The 20,639-nt window shown below is 46.9% G+C and overlaps 1 protein-coding gene across 3 annotated transcripts in view; it reads left to right on the top strand.

The window, feature by feature from the left end:
* LOC133345236 (dual specificity calcium/calmodulin-dependent 3',5'-cyclic nucleotide phosphodiesterase 1A-like) overlaps nt 1–20,639 on the top strand; it is a 158,297-nt gene that overhangs the window by 15,947 nt on the left and 121,711 nt on the right. For all 3 annotated transcript variants that reach the window (XM_061555818.1, XM_061555820.1, XM_061555819.1), the window contains exon 2: nt 17,984–18,028. In XM_061555818.1, the coding sequence (XP_061411802.1) occupies nt 17,984–18,028 (45 nt within the window). The remainder of the gene's footprint in view (nt 1–17,983; nt 18,029–20,639) is intronic.

Here is a 20,639-nt window from a genome sequence, read left to right as displayed (position 1 = left end):
TTATCCTCGTCTTGGTCACCCCCCGCAGTTTGGTCAGTCGGGCCCCGTTTGGGCTCCTCCGTGCTCTTGGCTGCTCACGTTTCCTGGGAGCCCTCGGCCGCCTCAGTGGGTGCGTTGTCGAGGTCTGAAGTGCGACCCTCTTCACTTGTTTCCTTTGCCACTTCATAGATTGCGTTTTCCTCTGCTTCTATTTCAGGCTCCAGATTTTCTGCAGGTGTCCTGTGCTTGATCTTGGTTCCTGCACGGGGCTTCTTCCCTGTGCGTGTCCCACCTCTAGGGGCATCTGGCATGGCAAAGACCCCGTCTTTGCCACCAGTGCTCTCCGTATCTCCCCGTGGCGTGGGTGTGATGTCCGACTCACTCTGGGAGATCTTTAACAGGACCGACCTCATCCCCACTTGACTCTGGAGATAATGAAGCTGAATGCTCCATAAATATTCTCTTCAGAGGTCCGGCTGTCAATGATGGCTGGGTGGCTGGCTGAGCCTCAGTCTCCATGGCAGTAGCTGGAGTTGGAGCGGGATCTACTGCCATCTCGCATGATCTCTGTGGTGAGGGACTCTCTCCTGAGTCACTTGTTGGATGTGTTTCTTTATCACCCTTTTCCACAGTTTCCTCGCTGTTGGATTGGGCATTTGCCATCTGCGGGCAGTGTTTTTTAACATGCCCCTCTGCTTTGCATAGGTTGCATTTTAGTATGTCCCTGCAGTAAAACAGCCTATGGGCCCTTCCTCCATTCATGACCACAAAGGAGCCCTCCTCAAGCTGCCCATTGGGCACCAGCATGTAGACCTGCCTTCTAAATGACAAGACATGCCTCAAGGCGGGATTTTTGCAGCTCAAAGGCACACGCTGTAGGTTGGAGGTCAGTGTCCCAACTTAGCCAGGTTGTCTTGGATGTCTTTATCGGGAATGTAGGCGGGACGTTGGATAGGATTACACGTACCGATGGCGATGAGAGTGGCTCCAAGGTGATGTGCCAATCGTTAACCGTCAGCCCCTTCTCTATGGCGGCGTTTGCCATCTTTTTGGACATAAAGAAAACCACCTTTCCGCTCACCTTGGAGGCGTACTTCATCGAGCCTCCAGGCACGATGGCGCCCAGCGCTTCCCCGTAGACTTCGAGCGGGACATCGCTGGAAGCCGGGCAGCGGATTCCAGCCTCGCGTGGAGGCCCCAGCTGCTGCTGCAGGCGCCTTGCAGACCCCAGAGACGGGCCTTGCGTAGGCGCGGTAGCTTTCGCGTACGTTGTTGCGGGTCGGGTGGACATTTTCACGTGTGTGAGATATGTCACACGCAACTACTAAAGCAAACCTCTCTATTTTCTAAAGCCAGTGAAAAATGTACAAAAAATAATTATATAAAGATGGTCAATCCTGTGTTCTGACCACCTTCTCTTAATACTTTTACTGCTGTTCACTCAAAGCTCCCCTGGAGAGAGGGTGAAATTATTTAAAGTCCTCAGTATTTTACAAAAAGAGACGAAAACAGAAAATATGAAAAAGCACACCAACAAAAAGATAATAACGTGAACACGCTCACAGCACAAAACAAGGGGGGGGGTCTAAAGGGAATGCGCTGTACTCACACCAACTCGTGTGGTACAGTGCTAACACGTGTGTGTTCACGTGGAACCACACCAGACACCCCCCCACATCCCCCCCCCAACCTTTCCCCCACACCCTTATCCCCCCCCACCCTCGCCCCCACCCTCCTCCCCCACCCTCCCCCCACCCTCCCTCCGCCCCCCCCAACCCTCTTCCCCCCCACCCTCCCCCCCTCCCTCACCCACACTCCCTCCCTGCCCACCCACCCATCCTCCCTCCCCACCACTCTTCCTCCTTCCCTCCCTCCCCACCCACCCACCCTCACTCCCCACCCACCCTTACCTCCATCCCCACCCACCCTTACCTACCCACCATCCCTCCCCCCCACCCTCCCCACCCAAACACCCACCTCACCCTCCCTCCCCGCCCACCCACAACACCGCCAGGGTGAGATGCTGCTCCCCCCGCCCTTACACCGATGTTGCTGCTGCTGCGGCAGCCAAAAAAGAAACAGCATCGTCCTCCTACTCCCGACTCGAGTCGCACCTGTCACGCGAAGAGCCGCTCCATCTCCATGGAAGCCGACGCCACTGGGGGATGCGCGCGTGTGCGCGCGCGCGAGTGATGGGGACGTGCGTCCCCGCGGGTCTCTCGCTAACACGTTTGGCTCGGAGCAGATGATCGGACTCCCGCTTAATGTTGGCCCAACGTGCCCTGACGTAGCTTCGCTCCCCTCTGTCCCACCGAGGCTGTTCCACATTTTTAAGGGCATCTGCGGTGTTTTCCCACCTCGCGGGGGGGGGGGGGGGTAATTTACTCTGTTTACCGACTTCCTTTGGCAGGAAACAGCCTTGGGATTTTGAAACCAAACAAGGCAACAAGCAGGTCTCACGGATTAGAATTTCCCCATGTGACCTGGGTTAGAATTCCCCCAATGTGCCTTTGGCTCGTGTTAATGGGTTAATGGTAGCGTATTGTGTTTTCAGCTTGAATGCACGAAGCTGTGCTCCTTTAAAAGCTCACGGAAAACTCGTCCGCTCGAACATTACTCTCATACGTAGAGAGGGTGGGAAAGTGTATCCCCTCCCCCCACTCTGTGTACAAGAGGTCACTTGAAGGCATCTTAGAGTTAGCTCTGTGATATCCGCTTCTGTTGGGCTGTAATCCAACAGGAAGGGTTGCACATCTCTGTGAAACTTGCAAATTGATTCTTTGTCTCGTGGCGTGAGGCCGATAACATGGTCAGGATAACATTTGTGGGAATGCGACAACAAAAGCACTCCCACAGGATCGCCTGAGTCCATATGCTTATGTCACACGTGCGTTTTGAAGGTTGTCATGACGCCTATTTATTTAATGAAAACTTGGCATAAACTGGAAGAAACCACAATGTCAACAACTGAGGGAATTAATCTTGCTGTCCATGACTTCTGCAATGTCCCATTGCAGTCTTCAACTAAATTGGGGTGTTTTTGTTTAACCTTAGTTATGGCTTTTGTGTAAACTAGACATCACTACACCAATGTGCAACATCATTTCGCTGCAGTGTTTTGTTTTATTCTTGTCTGCTTTTGATGAACCGACAATGTGTGACTTACCCTTGCCTGGGCCTGCCCTGGGTAGACCGAGTTAAATTGTAGACTTGTCTGACAAAGTATAATCAGTTTTGTAATTATAGATACCTTCATATTTCTACAAGCCATAATAGAAGCTTGCTAATGCTGAATGCCAAGTACCCAGTGCATGTTGATAGGATGAGTATTAAGATATATATGTAACAAACAAAGGGTTACTTCCTTAGAGATCATCATTATAAAAGCCTTATGGTAACCTCTAACATTTGTTATCACACTCTGTCAGTTTGCATCATGCCACCACATATTGTGACAATCAGGTGAACTTAATATCTATATGAGATTCTTTTTTTTAAACTGAAAAAACTGAGCGAAAAATATATTTTCACACATTTTTGCAACTCTAGATGAATGTTTTTGGCCTAGTCTTCCATGCTGGCCTGACATGTTGAAATATGTAGGAGTACCAAGACAGGGCGAATCTGCCCATCGACTCACAATGATGCACCCATTCTATTTCACAACACGGTTTCAACTGCACAAATAATGTCAGAAAAGTTCACGGTTTTGTACTTGCTCCGCCACCGGACGCTTGAATTTGCAAGACTTGTCAGTGGCGAGAGGGAGGGGGCGATATTCCGACTGGCAGCAACTCGGCGTGCGCACTCCGTGTCGCGTTAATTGGAAGATGACGGCAAGGACACCGTTAATGACTCCTCCGACGGTGTTGAGACAACAGTGGTGGTGACATCGACGGTGACCGCCCGCCTGGGCTTCAAGCAGCTTGACTGTCTCGACTTGACCGTGCCAACATGAGCGTTTATTTTCGGGACTCGCGATTTTGGGGATAATTATTGAGGTTTGTGCTCATTTAGAGACGTCAAATGTCGTGGATGTGCTCGCGGTGCCAGGCGCACAGAAACATTTAACACCACATTACAGGGCAGTAATGTCAAGTATTTTTATTGTTAAACATAGAAGGACTATAGGGTCAAAATAATTACACCCAACAAAAGCCGAAATTGAATAGTGGAATTAGTAAAATGAAATGAACTTGTGTTTTTATTTTGTAAATTTAAAGTAAAACCATGCAAATTCAAGCAAGCGAAGACGTAGCAGCATAATGATCATAATAGGAAAAACTTTTTTTGCATGTCAAAATGTTACTGGTGACCGTTCTCACAGAAAAAAAATATGGTAGTTTTAAGGACATGATGAAAAGGAAAAAGAGAGCCAGTTTTTTTTGGTTGTGATGTTTCTCATTTTTTTCATGGGCAAGATTGACAGCGCTACCTTGGCAGATCGGAACTGTTAAGGTGGAGCAACGGCGGCAGGCCGGTGGGTCCACATTCCGGAAAGAATAAAAGAGCGCTGTCAAGTTGCAAAAGTCTACAGTGTATTCTCAATATCTCTGTTTCTATCTTCTCCTGTAGCTATGCCTGGAAGTGTTTGACGTTATTTTCGGTAGTATTTAGAGGTACCAGTTATTTGAGACCGAAAGGCATGTAATGTTCGGGCTTAAAAAGAAAAACTGCTTCAACGACATCTGCACTTGTGGCAGTGTTTCGTTGAAGGTATCAGTAGTCTAATATTTTTTGAGATTTAAATAGCATGCAATCTAAAGCTATTTAAACTTTTTTTCATTTTATCAGGTAAGGCCCACTGAGCTATAGCTCTTTTTCAGAAGCGACCTTGCCACAAATGATAGCCCAACGAAGTGGCTTATCACGTGGGAATTTATAACACCCAAATTACTCTAAACGAGTATTTCTAAATGTGGAGGAAAAAACCAGGGGACCCAGATAAAAATCCACGCGACCACCGGGAGAAAGACAAGCAAACTCTAAATATATAGCAGGCATTAGGGTCGGGATCAAACCAACGACCTCCTGTATACCGTGCGAGGTAGTTAACATCTCGCCACTGCGGCGAGATGTTATTACTTCCCTTCTACGTGACTTTACCGAAAGAACTAAGAAGATGTAGCGAGGTGTTTGTTTCATTGCTTGTAACTTAACTCCGTGGACTATCTCAGTTGTATTCATTTAAGTGAACGGGGGGCCCTTCGATATCTTTCGACACACAAGAAGCTGCAACACTTGGTGCTCTGCAGTGATTCCACTTACAAATATCACTCGCACGTGTTGTAGATAAGAGCCACCTTTTGGAGCAATGCGGCTGCCGTCTCCTCAAATAAACATCACCTCGGGTAAATAATCCACTACGATCACAGCGCGTGTGTAAAAGCCCTCTGTTGATGAGCACACTCTGTCTTTTTTTTTTAACGCACGCCAGTCGTTGTTCACGGACCACTCGCCGCTTGACGGCTCCCGGCTCTCGTGGCACGAGCAGGTGTGCTCGAGAGGGGGCCGTGACTCGAGTGCGATCTTTAATCCCCTGGACCCCGGGGACGGGGGGGGGGAGAGACGTTGTCTAATCAGCCCAGTGGACTATACACTGATTTTTTTTTATTCCATATGGGTTTTTTTTTTTCTCGGCGTCCTCTTCGCTCGCGGCTGGGTGTGAAGCGTCGTCGCCGTTCACCGTGCGGGAGCCTCTGATCGTTGTCACTGTGGGTCGAGTTCGGCGACCCGCGCCAGTCTTATTTGGAGCGATGTGCAGGAGGGCTGTGTCTGTGGAGCGTTGGGAAAGAGGAGTGCTGTTGAGCACTTCTTTCTCACCTTACGTATATAATCGGAGGTGCGGGGGGGGGGGACAACAAAATAAACACAAATAGCAGTTCTAGAGAAAAGAGTTTTCATTTTCGAGATAAATTCGTTGTCTAAAAATGATGGGGGTGTCCAGACCCTCACATCACCCACACTGACGCTCCTGGATGAGGAGCATTCGTTGGAGTGCCAGTTAAAGTTGGCGAGGCGGAGGGCTCAAATCGATGAAATGATTTGTTGGGGAGTATGAATAATGAATGAAGTAGGAGGCCATGAAACATGCCCCCTCCGCCCACTCTCGTGTTTCGAGTTTCCACATCACAGCTTTAACTACCGGATATAGACATTGCCTTTGTGACAACTAGTTTTTTCAACGGTTTATATGCCCCCTAACCCCCCCCCCCCCCCCAGCAAAATAGATGTATTTACTAAAATCAAATGTTTTATGTTTACTGTAGGATACCTTCCAGATCTGGCAAAAATAACTAGACCTGCTATCAATCATCCACAAATTTGGAATTCCACATTCATGGAGTGCCTAACACACAGGCATGTCTTGCAGTTATTTTGCAGTGTTTAAATCCTCCACCACCACCCATCATCATCAGCCACTCACCATCAAATGAAACAACTTTTACAACTGTAATAACACTGGATGTCTCACCTATAAAATTATGTTTGTCTTTGTGATGCGTCCTGTTTCACTGTAATAAGTTACTCCTTTTCTGTTGTTGAGCAATTACAGCTCTCTAGAATGTGCTATTTAATCACCGAGAATGTCTGATGTACCCGACCCTGATAGTTAAGTGCTGATTGAAAATAGGCCGCCGTTGAAAGATGGTATGCTACGTAGCACCTTATTGGGCAGAAAAGCAATTACCAATTCACCCAGTTATCTAAATGCACACACATGTTTTTGCTTTCCTCCGGGGTTTTTTTTGCAGTTGTGAATTGATACAATGGAAATTTTATTTCGCGTATAAATACGCATGGTTTGTGTTGGGAATCTTAAGAGTGACATTTTAAATGTTGTATTAGAATCACCTGTATTCGGCACGGTGTATTATTTATACCATCACCAGCAGCCATTATCTATCCCCTGTCAGAAGAGGGCCTCCCCGCACCATCAACACCATCAACCGTTGTTTATCCACTGCTGGATGAAGGGCACCACATGCCATTATAATCATCATCATCAGCAGCAATTGCCTCTCGAGTACTGCACGAAGACCCCCGCACATCGTCATCATCAGTGATTTTCTGTCCATCGCTGCACCAAGGCTTCCCAAAACCGCAGCCATCATTCACGAGCCTGTGGCGCCATAATCCATCTCACTCCTGTCAATGGAGTGGCATCGTTGCTCCGTCTCCGTGGCGGTTGCCCACTCGGGATCAATTTAGATTTTCTTTGGGCTGCTATTCCATCACCAGCCTCGTCGGTTAGTCACCACCGCTTCCACTTACGTGTCCTCTCCAAGCCCACTTTTCTCTAAGGTTAATGATGGTCCACGTGCTCCTTTATGTCTGTCGGGGTAAGTCCTAGCATTTGTTGGAGACAGGAGAGCCAATGTGCCCCTTTGTACGGGAGAAATGGACGAATAAACATTCCACTGTGTGCACCAATCAGTGGTGAATGATGTACAGAAGTTGCAAAAGGAGCGGTGGGTGAACACGTGGAGCCGAACGTTTATCGGGAAATGTTGGGGCAGATACCAGACAGTGGGAGCAGAATAAAGAAAACAAGCAATCACGCACTAGGATGGTATTGCAGCTCTTTGAGAGAGTGCCGGATGGGTGCATGGGTCCATCTAAAGTTTTTGGGTTAGACCACGTAAATATAAATGTTGCCTGATGAGGCTGGTTGTAATTATCGGCAAAACGTCGGACTCGAATTGGCACATTTTGTTTACGTGACAAACCTTACTATTTGCTTGTGTTGGGTGGTGGAGGGTTTAACGACACGTTTATATTAATGCGATCTAACCCAAAAACCTTAATTATGGATAATATTGGTCGCGAAAGCCGACATGCTGAACTGCATGAGTGGAGTCTGACATTGCAAGTGGGGTCAAGGGAGTTGGGCGGTACCAGGCGACACAGAGTCCCGTCCGTATGCTTGTGTCGTGGGTCCAACTGAGTCGCAGACGTTGTTCCTTTTAGAGGCAACACTTTTAATTGTAACACCGTAACACAAAGGGGTAACTGCCCCTTTGCCAGATACAACCTAGGGTGGTAACCACCCAGCTAACTACGCTATACAGGGGAATTACTGCTACGAAGAGTCTGACCCTTGCTCGGGTCTCCAACCACGTGGTCTCCCGTAGGACAAGGCACTTCCAGCTTGTAGAACGAAGAGACCCTGATTCCTCCCAGGGACCCGCCTTATATTCCTCTCCGGTCGGGGCCGCTCCGCCCTCGGCCCCGCCCACCTTCCTGAACATTCTCGTTCCCTCTCGATCCTTCTCAAGAGCTCTCTCCGGACACGTGATCACCCACTAGCCCCCCCCCCCACCACCTGGTGCCCCCTGTTTGGACATCCTGGATCACGTGTCTACGGGGTCAACCAGAGTGCCACGGCCCGGGGCAACCCTGCCCCTGGGCTGATACTCACCCCCTCCCCCTCAGGGGAGCCCCCACCACACGCCGTGCGTGGTGCCCGCACTATCCCAGTGCTCGCCAAGCCCCGCTGGGGCTGGTGTCACACACAGCCACCCACACGGTGCTGTCCCCACTAGGGCTGGTGTCACACACAGCCACCCACACGGTGCTGTCCCCGCTAGGGCTGGTGTCACACACAGCCACCCACACGGCGCTGTCCCCGCTAGGGCTGGTGTCACACACAGCCACCCACACGGTGCTGTCCCCACTAGGGCTGGTGTCACACACAGCCACCCACACGGTGCTGTCCCCACTAGGGCTGGTGTCACACACAGCCACCGACACGGCGCTGTCCACGATGTAGAAACATCGAACGGCACGACCCTTCCGGGCCGGCACCATACAGTGACATCCTCGATGTCGCTACACTTGTGTCACGGAATTGTGCACAACAGAGGCAGTTACCGTGAGGCAGCGTTGTGATGCTGCCACGTTGTACGGCACAAGGTGCGCATGTTTTAGCATGCCGTTGTGAAGCGCCCGCAGCCTCCAACTTTCTTCCACATGCTCGTGCGCCTGAATACGCGAAGGCAAACACGAGGGGCACGAGTCAATGGAGCCTTTAACTTTGACCAAACTAAATGGAGAGAAGGTAACGGGCCTGCCTGCGTTCATTGATGGTAGCACCGCCGAGGGTCATATCCTCCAGGCTCCAATTTGGGAAGCCACTTCAACGGCGGCGTGTGACGGGTGAGTAATATTTAATCTACCACTTGCTGTCACCTTTATTACGGGCGAGTTCATTTATGGAACGGCTATTTACGCATGCGATGAACGAGTGACCTGGACTGACCCCTCCCCTTTCCACTCTGCCCAATTCCACCGCCACAACCACCACAACCCACCTCCTCCACCCTGGACGAGGAGTGGCTGACGTTAAGCGAGAGGTGCGTTTTGGGAGTGTGGAACAGCTTACCCAGAAATACCGGGCGGTCCGTTTACAGATATCCTCGCTGCAATAATAATAGGGGAGATAATTGCGTGTAGAAAAGGCAAAGTTTGAATGCACAGCCTCTGCACGTCTCCCACCAGCTGTACACTGACATGCTTTTTTTTAACACTCTTCTCTCGAAGATGTCGAGCCGTCGCTTTGACAATATTCAGTGGCGTGTATGGAAGAACGAGGGGTTATTGGAAGTAAGTGCAATATCCGTCGGTGGATCACGCAGCATTATTAATGGAACCCAACAATGAATCAGTGTAATGCTAAGTAAAAACAAAGTTATTTTCAGATGGTGTATGAGTAGTTTTAATGAGGTGTACAAATTATAGAGACCAGTTTTCAGCGCATTTTAGCTTTTTAGTTTTGTTTATTCGCGTGTGCTCGTGTGGTCACGTGTATTTGTTTCGGCAGGTGGGAACTAAATTGTCTATATCGTGTTGTTCCTTGCACATTTTATTTGGTCTGCAATCATTCCTTTGCTGAGTGATTCTCCAGTTACCTGGACTACTCTTGACATCTCAAGATGTACTCTATGGGAGGCACGGTTTAAATATTAAAAGATGATGTTTCAATGCAGTACACAGAGTACAACGCATCTATGTATGTTGAACTTATTTCGCACCGGACGTAGCCGACCTTGCTCATTGGAGGTGCGGGGGAAGGACAATAAACTAAACACAAAAAATGAGCTCTAAACAAATACGTTTTCAATCTGGATGAATTAAAAGTGCACAGCTGCAGTGGCTTTCTAGTTTCGAAAAGAAGAGCGTTCCAGACGGCTGCAGAAGTGCATCTGAAAGCGGGCGATGCAGTGGCCGCCTTTGTTCAACGATGCTGCGAAGAGAGCGCAGTGTTGGGACAAACACATATTGAGACTTCTGCATGCAATCGATTGGCTAATGGCATCAAGAATAGCGTGGTGTTCTTTGTGGAAGGTAAATTCAGCATGTGGTGCATTAACCCTTCCGCGGACAACGGTCTTATGAATGCACAGGACTCTGCAGTGGGATATGTGGTGAAGCAAATATGGTATTTTTTAAGACGAACATTAAACAGCTCGGTTGAGCTTCATAGGATGACATTCAACAAAGTCACACATGGATAGATACAGCAAAATAAATAATTGCACGTAGTAGCCGTTCACTGAACAGTATTTCGATATTGAGACAATTATAAACATATAGACGCAGACAGATGAACATATATAGATCGATAAACAGATAGGCATATAGATAAAAAGAAGGATTTATATCAGGATTGATCGGCAAATAGAGAGATAAAGCTGCGTTCCCCTGCAAATCCATGCAATTGACATGATGAGCCTTTCCGCTATGTATTCCAGACCACTCACTTTGCGCAGCCACTTATGATGCGGTGGAAATGCCTCGGTCTCCTTGCAAATATCATCGCGGCGATCCCGTTCCCGGCTTTGCGGGTTTCTAGCCAAGGGTCCCAGCCACCCGCGCTTTTGAGAGACGTCAAACGGCATTGTCCAGGAATACAATACTGCACTGTACACGAGCACCGTAGCTATCGCAGTCCACCTCGGGTTCATTATTTATTTGTGAAGAAGAAGAAGAAGAAAAATCCCAACCGCATTGTAACGCAACGCCCTTATAAAACAGCGTCACGAGCCACTCTATAATCATCCTTGAAACGCGTTCGGGGCGCATGTGTGTGTGTGCAGTGTAGCGGTTAGCGCTGCGCTGCGAACCCGGCGACCCGAGTTCGATTCCCGCTCATAGCCAACACCAGTGGCATTTATGTGAACCGGTCTTGGGACCTCCCCTAGGTCGACTCAGACTCAAATTAGTACCTGGTGCGATGTATAAAAATCGCCACTGGGGAGACAAAGGCGGCCGGGCGTGGTGCTGGCCACCCACCCTCTCGTGTTGCGTGCCGGCCTTCATAGGTGCTCGCTAACAGCAAATGTCCCAACAGCCTGTTCAGGCTATAAGGGGGTTCTTTGTCTTTGGTGATGATGGTGGTGGTAGTAGTGGTGCTGTTGTCTTTGTGCAGTGTATCAGATGGGATCGTGAGTGGCCAGTGATGTTGCATGATTGCTTGAGTGACACAGCAGTGCATCTACACACTGACTAATGTAATCGCAATTCATATCAGAGATATAACCATCAAGAAGATTCCGCGGTTTAATCACTTTGTGGATTGAATTACCAAAGATACCAACATTAATAATTGATTTGTCTTTACAAAAAGGTACTGTGCATACTACATATTGGAGACGGGTTAACACTAATTAAAGTATTATTATTGCCATTTCAGTTTCACGCGTAGGCTTTTGCGACCAATATTATCCATAATAGCGTTTTTTGGGTTAGATCGTGTAAAAATAAATATGTCGTTAAACCCGCCAATTCGTTACTATACTACTCGTTACTATACTAGTGTAGTGTCAATGATTCGGAGACAAGGTTTGTAGGAGGCACCTTCTTTATCAACACCGCTCATGGTCTCGTCCACACACTCTCCACAGTAGCTTAACCTAGCCTGTACACAACACCAGCCGACTCACACTGATGGCGTTGACTGAGATAGCCAACTGCTCTCTTGTAGCGCAATATCTAGTGAAGACGGCAGTGACGACGGCGATGAGACGACAGCAACGACGAGATGAGTCCACTCCCAGAACCGGCAGCCTCGAGCTCCCACTCTCGGTTCCTTTTATGCTCCCGGCGCGGCCTGGCTCCGCCCTGACCGCACCTCCCTTCCTGAACCCGCTAGCAGGTTCCAGCGGCCTCCAGATGGGGTCCTCCGTGACCCTTGCCCTAGTTCCTCCGCTCTGCCAACACACCCGTGTACATCCTCACCGGTGTGTGTATTGTCTGTCCACCACAGTTGCCACTGCTGTCCACCAGCCGGCGCTATTACACTACAAGAGTAATGAATTGGCATATTCTGTTTATGTGACAAACCTTAATAATTGGCTGTATCGGAGGGTGGCGGCTTTAATGACACATTTTATATTGATGCGATCTAACCCAAAAACCTCTATTATGGATATTGTTATTTCAATATAGCACCTTTCACCTAATGGGCATCGGAGCACCTTTTTTTAAGTCACATAATAAGTTTCATAATAATAGCAAACAAATGAAACAAAATGTTTCTCAGACTCAGACCTTTAACCGACGACAGGTTGGGTGAAGAGTAATCCCTCGCATCTCTTATTAAAGCCCAGCAAGGCTGAAACAGGGTGTATCTCACGTGGCTCGTCCAGTCGTGTGTCCCAGGGTCGAGGTGGCAAGGTGCGATCCACCCGAGGTCTTTTTTGAGACGACATCTCAGGACTGACCGAAGCACCAGTCCAGAGGACGTGGACTTTCGCATCGTGCGCAGTGTGTGGCCGATCGGGAGGCGACAACAACCTTTGCCGTTTTAATTGTTGATTATAAGAACTGCCCCCGGTTAAAAAGCGGGCGTCACCTGCACCGTTATTGTTGGCCGCAACGGCAGATGCCCTCTCTTTGGTCACAGGTTTTTTTGCCGTGGCGGTGCTCTGTATCTCAGAGCCAGCAATGCGTGAACGGTTAAGGAAATTATCGTGAATTAACTGCACAGTGCCTGAACACAGCCCAAAAGAGGCATGGATTGTGCATTCACATGAATATCCACCCATCAATTGAATTTTTTCTCGACACGCGTCCAATCGTACTCATTCCGCCTTCCTTACGAGAAACAATTGAAAGCGCTCTCTTTCGTCGCGCCTTTTTGGCAGCCCGAGACTTTGTTTTTCTTTTTTGCTTTAGGCCACATTGTTCGACCCCCCCCCCAACTCTCGACCCCCCCGACGTGTTCCGCACATCCGGCTGTTGTTCAGCCCCCCACTGTAGGCTGCTATGCTGAGTATTCCAAGACTCATTGCCAAGTGTTGACGATTAAATGGAGCTTTGTCTCTCAATTAGGACGTGCATCTATAGTCTTTGCTTCGACAAAAACACAAGCAAACTTTTGTTACGTATCTGCTGAGTTTACTGCACACTCCAGAAGCCATACGATAAATAAGAACCACATCTCCTGATTCCAGTGCAGCTGATGTGGTGGATGTACTGTACAGGTGTATACTAGTCTGTCAGTCCAATGCTGTGTCAATCATGGCGGTTTAACCATTACTTTGCCACGCTGGGCAGTACGGTTTGTTGAAGAGTGTGTACCCCGGGACTGGTTCAGATACCACTCGCTAATTATGTTATCTGCGACCCCAGGTTGCTGGGTTCATCGTGCATATTAGATATTCAAACAGGTTATGGACGAGTCCATAACCTGTTTGAATATCTAATATTTTCGTCACTGAGTCTCAATACTTCATTTCAAGTGTCCACCTTTAGGACGTTGAACCAATGTATTTGTGTTGTATTGACGACGTGGATGAATGTTAATTGAACTGGAAGCAGATCGGGATTTTATCTCAATTCGCTGAGCTGTAATTCAGCCAAATTAAGTCAATAACCAAATTTAGATGAGAGGGATGTATTTATTTATAATTGTGGACAGCTGAAATCTGGGTTTGAACCCAGGGTCTCAACGGAGCCGGCTCAGTGAGTGCTCCAAGCCCCCATGGGGATGTATCCTACGCCTGTTGACAATAATGCACTGTAAATATAAAACGCATCCTAGAGTACCAGAGGAGCAATATCCTTTACAGTCACACATGTGCGGTAATGCACGGCTACAAACGAAATTGGATCTTGTGCTGCCACTGGTAATATCCTTCATAGAAAGAGTTGTGCTCATTGATCAGCACTCGTAGAATAACAATTGAATGCATTACACGGCAGTTAGAACACATTGGAATTCCCGCAAAAATGCAAAGTTTTTCAATACAAATGTGTTATTGTGAAGCTGAGGAGACCGACAATGAGATGAAATTCTATAAATAATTATATAAACGTGGCATTAGGGGGAGTTATCTTCAACCAAAGATGGTTAACCAATGGAGGGAAGTGATCAATATGTTGTCACATCCACATTCAGTACTGTGTCTCGATATGTAAAGGGGCCGTCGATAAATGACGTCACGCGATTTTGGACGATTTTTGAGCCCCTCCCCCTTCGTCATACGCCGTCACAAAAAGTAAGACCCCCCCTCAAATATGACGTCACAAAGCTCTGCCCCCCCCCCCCCCTTCAAAAAAAATTCAACATGCTTCAAATCGCTTTCAACTATTGTCATTGTAGTGCGTACTTAATGTGGCGAGAAAACATTTATTAAAAAGTCTATTTAATTAAGTAGAACATGTTGTCTATATTTATTTAAAGCTGCGCATTTTGATGTGACGTCACATTTCTCAACCCCCCCCCCCCCCCCCCCATCGTCACACATCGTCACAAATGTCTGACCCTCCCCCCCCCTAGGTGCGTGACGTCATTTATGGACGGCCTAAAAGTGAGGAGCAGTGGTGCAGCTTTTAGCATGCTGTGCAAAGGAAACCTGGCGACCAGAGTTTGATTCCCACTCACGGCCACCAACACCAGTGACAATTATCTGAACCAGTCTTGGGCCTCCCCTAGGTCGACCCAGCCTCAAATGAGTACCTGATGCGATTTTTTTACATCACCACTAAGGAGACAAAGGCAGCCGGGCGTGGTGCTGGCCACCCACCCCTTCATGTGTTGTACCGTCCTTTATAGGTGCTCGCTAACAGCACTTGCCCCAGCAGTCTGTTAGAGGCTATACGGGAGATCTTTGTGTTTTATATATATATACTAGCTTTACTACCTGGCTTCGCCCGAGACTTGGATTCTTGTCTTGGATTAGTACACGGCCTACGCGGAGGGTGGGGGGGGGGGTGCGTGACGTCAGCAGGCACACTGCGTGACGCTGCCGCATGCGGGTGACATCACAGATGTGACGTCACCGCTCACTTGCCGTGCAAAATATATCCATTATTGCCCCCCCCCTCCCCCCAAATACAAAAGTCTATTTTTATACTTTTTGCATTGTGTACAGTCTGGAAGCTACCCACATGCCAAATTTCAAGTTTGTTGCATGTTGGGAAGTATGCTAAACATTTCGAACAGACTCACATATGCACAAATTTCCCTTTTATATATATAGAAGAATTTTGTGTATATAAACATGATCTGGGCCCGAGTGAGCCAGGGTACCGAGGTCAGTGCGGGGATACAAGCAGGCAGGCAGGCTGGGGGGATGCGTGCGCGAGGAGTGTGCAGGTTGCAAGGGGGAATTGTGAACAACTTTTGGAACCGATCGAGGTAGAGAGGTTACTGGCGTCGTCGATTATTTTTTATTCATCGAAATCCTGACGGCCGTGAGCAGGAGCTGTTGTTCTGTGCGCGCAGTTCAATGGTGCGCCTCACGTGACCGTTTGAATATGTGCAGCGCAGTCCATTAAAAAATGGTTGAGGTACTTGAAGGGAAGAATAACACTGCAAGTGTATACTTCTAAAATGTGTATACAGTACTATGGTAATTTGAGAACACGTAACATGCATTCCGTTGCATAAGTTTGTCTTACAGATGTAGTGCATGCGTTTTAAGTCAAAATAAGCTGCACGTGACAAAATTGGTAATTTTTTAATCCTATTACACTGATTTTTATTCAGGACACGACTATCAAATTACCAGGTCAACCACAGCACATTTCTGTTTTTGAAAGCAGCAATTGCATTTATCATCTTAAATAAATACATTGTAATCTGAATAAGCTAAGCTGTTTCTCTTACTTCTTAATTAAGACCCAATAATTGTTCCTCTTGTAATTTAAACCACGTTAAGCACCAGAGGTGGGGTTATGGGTATGGATAATAATGATAAAAAGATTTAACACAGACTTTCGAGACCAATATCCATAGGTTTTTTTTGGTTTAGATCGCGAAGGCTCACCGTAATGACATCACCATTGCTCAATTTAAGACCGAAACAAGAGAACTTCTTCACAATTATGGCTATTTTATAGTTTAGATCTAATTTCTGGCTCGTTCAGGTTATGGCTGGTGCATGGTTACCAAAGATTAATCAGCCTCTTGCTTCTCTCCACCGTGCCCATTGTCAACTATTTCATTTACGCATTCATTGGTGACCAGGCTGAGACCAGTGGTGGCTCCTGCAAAATCTCTCAGGGGGGGCAAATGTCTGGATGATTGATAAGGATAAGGTCCACCCATGCAATGGATAAATTAACAGCTTAAGCATGTAAAGGCAACCTCACTTCTTTAATATTAATGAAAAATAAAGTGACTCTTACAATACATCTTGTTTCTATACTCACTATTATTACAATCCACTCAGTTTCTTTTATTAAAGATTCCACTAGGTGGCGACAAATAATATTTTTGACTGAAACGTGCTTACGTATGATGACATAAGCACGTTAGTGCGAGCCCTCCCGGAAGCCATAGAGAATGCATTGGAGCGCCCGCCATTTGAAAAAAAACATCTTTGAATGTAAGTCTATGGGAACACTCTGGGCGATTCTCAGCCAGAGTGAAATCGCCCAAAAAGAGGCGGTACTCCACAGAACGTGACATGACGCTGATTGGACTATATCCAGAGGCACAGTAACGGCTCGCGTAACTCTGTGGTTCAATGACATTGGTGGTGCGTCCCTGGCTGAGACCATCAACTCGTTACGCTGAAGAACCCGGTTAATCACAGGCCACTGCCTGGATTCAAACCCAGCGTCTCAACAGTGACAGCTCAGCACGTCCGACTGTCAATTGTTTACTACAGTAAATTGCATTCAATTTTCAAAATGCCTTGTTGTCGGGTATTATGGGTAACATTTATCTCTCCACATAAGCGTTGATTAGTTCTTAGTCCAATTAGCTTTCTTGACCAATATTGTCTGACTCCGCTGATGAGATTCAGAAGGTCAAGATCAGTCCAGAGTGTGCTCGCTTAAGCAAATGCTGCTGGTCTAGAAAGGCCTGTGTTCTGTTGGACTAAATATATTTCATTTTTTATGTGGAAAGACAAACAGAAAGGAAGTCCGTTTATTTCATTTATTTACTGTATGTAATATATCATGTGCATAACAATTATTCCGTATACACACATTCAAATGTCAGCGGTAGGAATTTGTAAAAATAAAAAAATCACGCGCAATTATTCACATCGCTTTGATCCTATATGTTTTCCAAATCCCCCTTTTTTAATCAAATCAACAGCACACACACGAGCCAAAAAAAGGAAAATATAGTTATTGACTTTAGGTTTAGAGTAATAACAAAAATCGTTCTTGCAATGGTAACACGACTGCTGATTACAATCATACCCCACACTGTACATGAACTAAAGAGGGCACCGCGCTTAATAATGTCCTTACAAAAACTGCGGTGTGGATTACAGGTGATTTGATGAAAATCCTGCAAGATAACTGGTTTTCAAATGCTCTGCGAGGGGGGGGGGGGTATTGTATGGTACTGTTTCAAAACCGGGTTGCGATGCGAGGTCTAATGACTTTAATGACTGTGCGTGTCATTCCTCTGTCACCTCTATCCCCTCTCCCCTTCTGCTACCCCACACTCCCATCCCTGTCCCTCACCCGACCCTGCTCTTCTTTATTTGCCATTCCTCTGCCATTACTCCTCTCTCCCTAACCTCTCCCACAGTTGCAAGCGAGCCTGTGGACGGGGCATTGAAACGGCAAGTCAGACGTAAGTGTGTATGTACGTGGGGAGCGGTAGTGTAGTGGTTTGAGCACTGGGCTATGAAACTTGGCGACCCGGGTTCGGTTCCCGCTCCCGGTCAACACCAGTGACCAATATATAAATCGGACCTGGCCCTCCCCTAGATCGATTCAGCCTCAAATTAGTAAGTGATGCGGTGTAACCATCGCTACTTGGGAGACAAAGGGTGCCAGGCATGGTGCTCGCTACTCACTACCTCGTGTGCTGTGCCAACCATCATAGTTGCTGCTAACAGTGCTTGCTGCTAACAGCGCTTGCTGTTACAGTCTATTAAGGCTATATGGTGGAACTTTGTGACATAGTAGCTGTTAGCCTTCAGCACTTTGATCCCAGTGATCTGATTTTCCATGACCGAGGTCGCTCTCGCAAATGAGACTCTGTCCTGGTCTCTTGAATGGTCACCTGCTGGAACAGCACAGTATTTCCCAAATGAGTGGTATCTGAATCCCGTCCTGGATCTCAACCTCAGACAAACTTCACCTTCAACGTGGTGCGTAAAAATCAGAACGCAGCAATTATCTGCTTCCGAAAATCTAAATGCCATGCGTTCGTTCAGCTAATTTACACCGGTGGCTTTTAAAGGAGATGTAACTCTCAGAGATACCGTTTTGTCTTCTGTATATTTATTATGAATCGAGTCCACTGACAACTCAACAAGTAAGTGACTCTGTACACTTGGGTAGTGAGACACCCCTATTCAGAGACAACATAGCTTATAGTCTCAAGACAACTCGCAGACGATGGAGACGGCCCGATCCAAAGTGACGGCGACGACGGTATCCCCCACCAAACAGCCCACAGCTCCGGCTCGCGCTGGCTTTTATCCTCGCCCAGTCTGGCCACGCCCTTATTCCCGAATTCTCATCGCCGCACCTGGCCCTGCCATTGGATCCCGTGCTCCCCCTCACGTGACCCTGTCAACGCTCGTCCCATCAATCATCATTAGCACGACCATTAGTAACCATGGTCCCGGGGAACCATACTGTCCCGCTATCGCTCCGCACTGTCTTTACATATGTAAGAATGGGGCTGTCATCTAGACATGCAAAGCATGCTGACACTTTCTGTTTTGATTTTTACCATCTCAAATTCCTTCATGCAAATACCTGCCTCTGACGTGTGGAGCAAAATGTCACGTACCATGTCGACCAACACGCGGTTCAACATCAGAGAACTATACAGCACAGCCTTGGACATCTATGAAGTACCTTTTTGTGGATATATTATCGTATTTGTCTAACCCGCACACATCTCTTGCCGGTGAGTTTTTTCATCAGTTGCAGACAGTGCTTGCATTTGTGTTCACGCCGGTAAGAGGGACAATGCTGGACAGGCAATGGTGTTATCCACGCCACTGTGTCGTCTGCTTTGCTGTTCCAATCTCTCAATTAGCATTTTTTCGTTATACATGTGGTCAGTATTCTCAAAGTAATCACCTGCGATGCAATTCACGCGTCATCTTTGTTTACAATTCATGGATTTTATATGATCTAAAAAAAACTACATCGTATTTATGCTATGGGGACCTCATTTGCCAGTAAAAATATGATAATTGGTTCTTTACCCTTCTATCTGGCAACAAAACTGACACCTTTTTGCAAGGAGTCATGTTTGCATAGACCGCAATACCTGCAGTCATAATACAAACAAAAGAACATAACTCTGATAATGTGCACTGTCCTTGAAGTTGATTGGTCCACACCCGAGACAGCTTTCCTTCGAGCCTAGTCTCATATGGGTTGGACCAGATGACGCCAAAAGGCGCCTTTTGGCGTCATCTGGTCCAACCCATATGAGACTAGGCTCGAAGGAAAGCTGTCTCGGGTGTGGACCAATCAACTTCAAGGACAGTGCACATTATCAGAGTTATGTTCTTTTGTTTGTATTATGACTGCAGGTATTGCGGTCTATGCAAACATGACTCCTTGCAAAAAGGTGTCAGTTTTGTTGCCAGATAGAAGGGTAAAGAACCAATTATCGTATTTATGCTTACTGTGTTTTGGTTGTTATCTTATAATTTGTAGTGATACTGGATATCTGTGAAAAACAGCTACATAGCTCATCGGATTTCTCCACTCTAAATACAGATTATTATATCGTGAGAATACTGTAATTTTTTGGCAATTATTCGACCATAATTGACAACAACAGCGCCACTCAAAGGTAGACTGCGTCCCAAATACATGCAATAATGGTGCTGTCACTTTGAAATGCGAAGCATTTTGGCAATTTATTATATTTGTTGAGGATTTTCAAACACCTGGGCTGAATTGCAGCTGCTTCGTATACATAAGTGGTCGTGTTGTTGGCTGATAGATGCACCATAAATCTCTACGAAGTATCAAGGGGAGTCTAATCAACTATATTTTCCTCTTTTTGGCTCGAATGAGTGCTTTTTATTCGAATAAAAAAGGGGATTTGGAAAACATGCAGGATCAAAGCGCTGAGAAAAATTGCGCGATAATCTTTGTTATTTTTACAAATTCCTACCGCTGACATTTGAATGTGCGTATACGGAATAATTGTTCTTGCACATCATATATTACGTACCGTAAATAAATGAAATGAACAGACTTCT

This window comes from Lethenteron reissneri, chromosome 21, assembly GCF_015708825.2.
Source record: "Lethenteron reissneri isolate LAM-NWPU_2019-01 chromosome 21, ASM1570882v1, whole genome shotgun sequence".
Classification (NCBI taxonomy): Eukaryota; Metazoa; Chordata; class Hyperoartia; order Petromyzontiformes; family Petromyzontidae; genus Lethenteron; species Lethenteron reissneri.
Note: the sequence above shows the minus strand (reverse complement) of the source record. Positions and strands in the feature narration are given on the sequence as shown.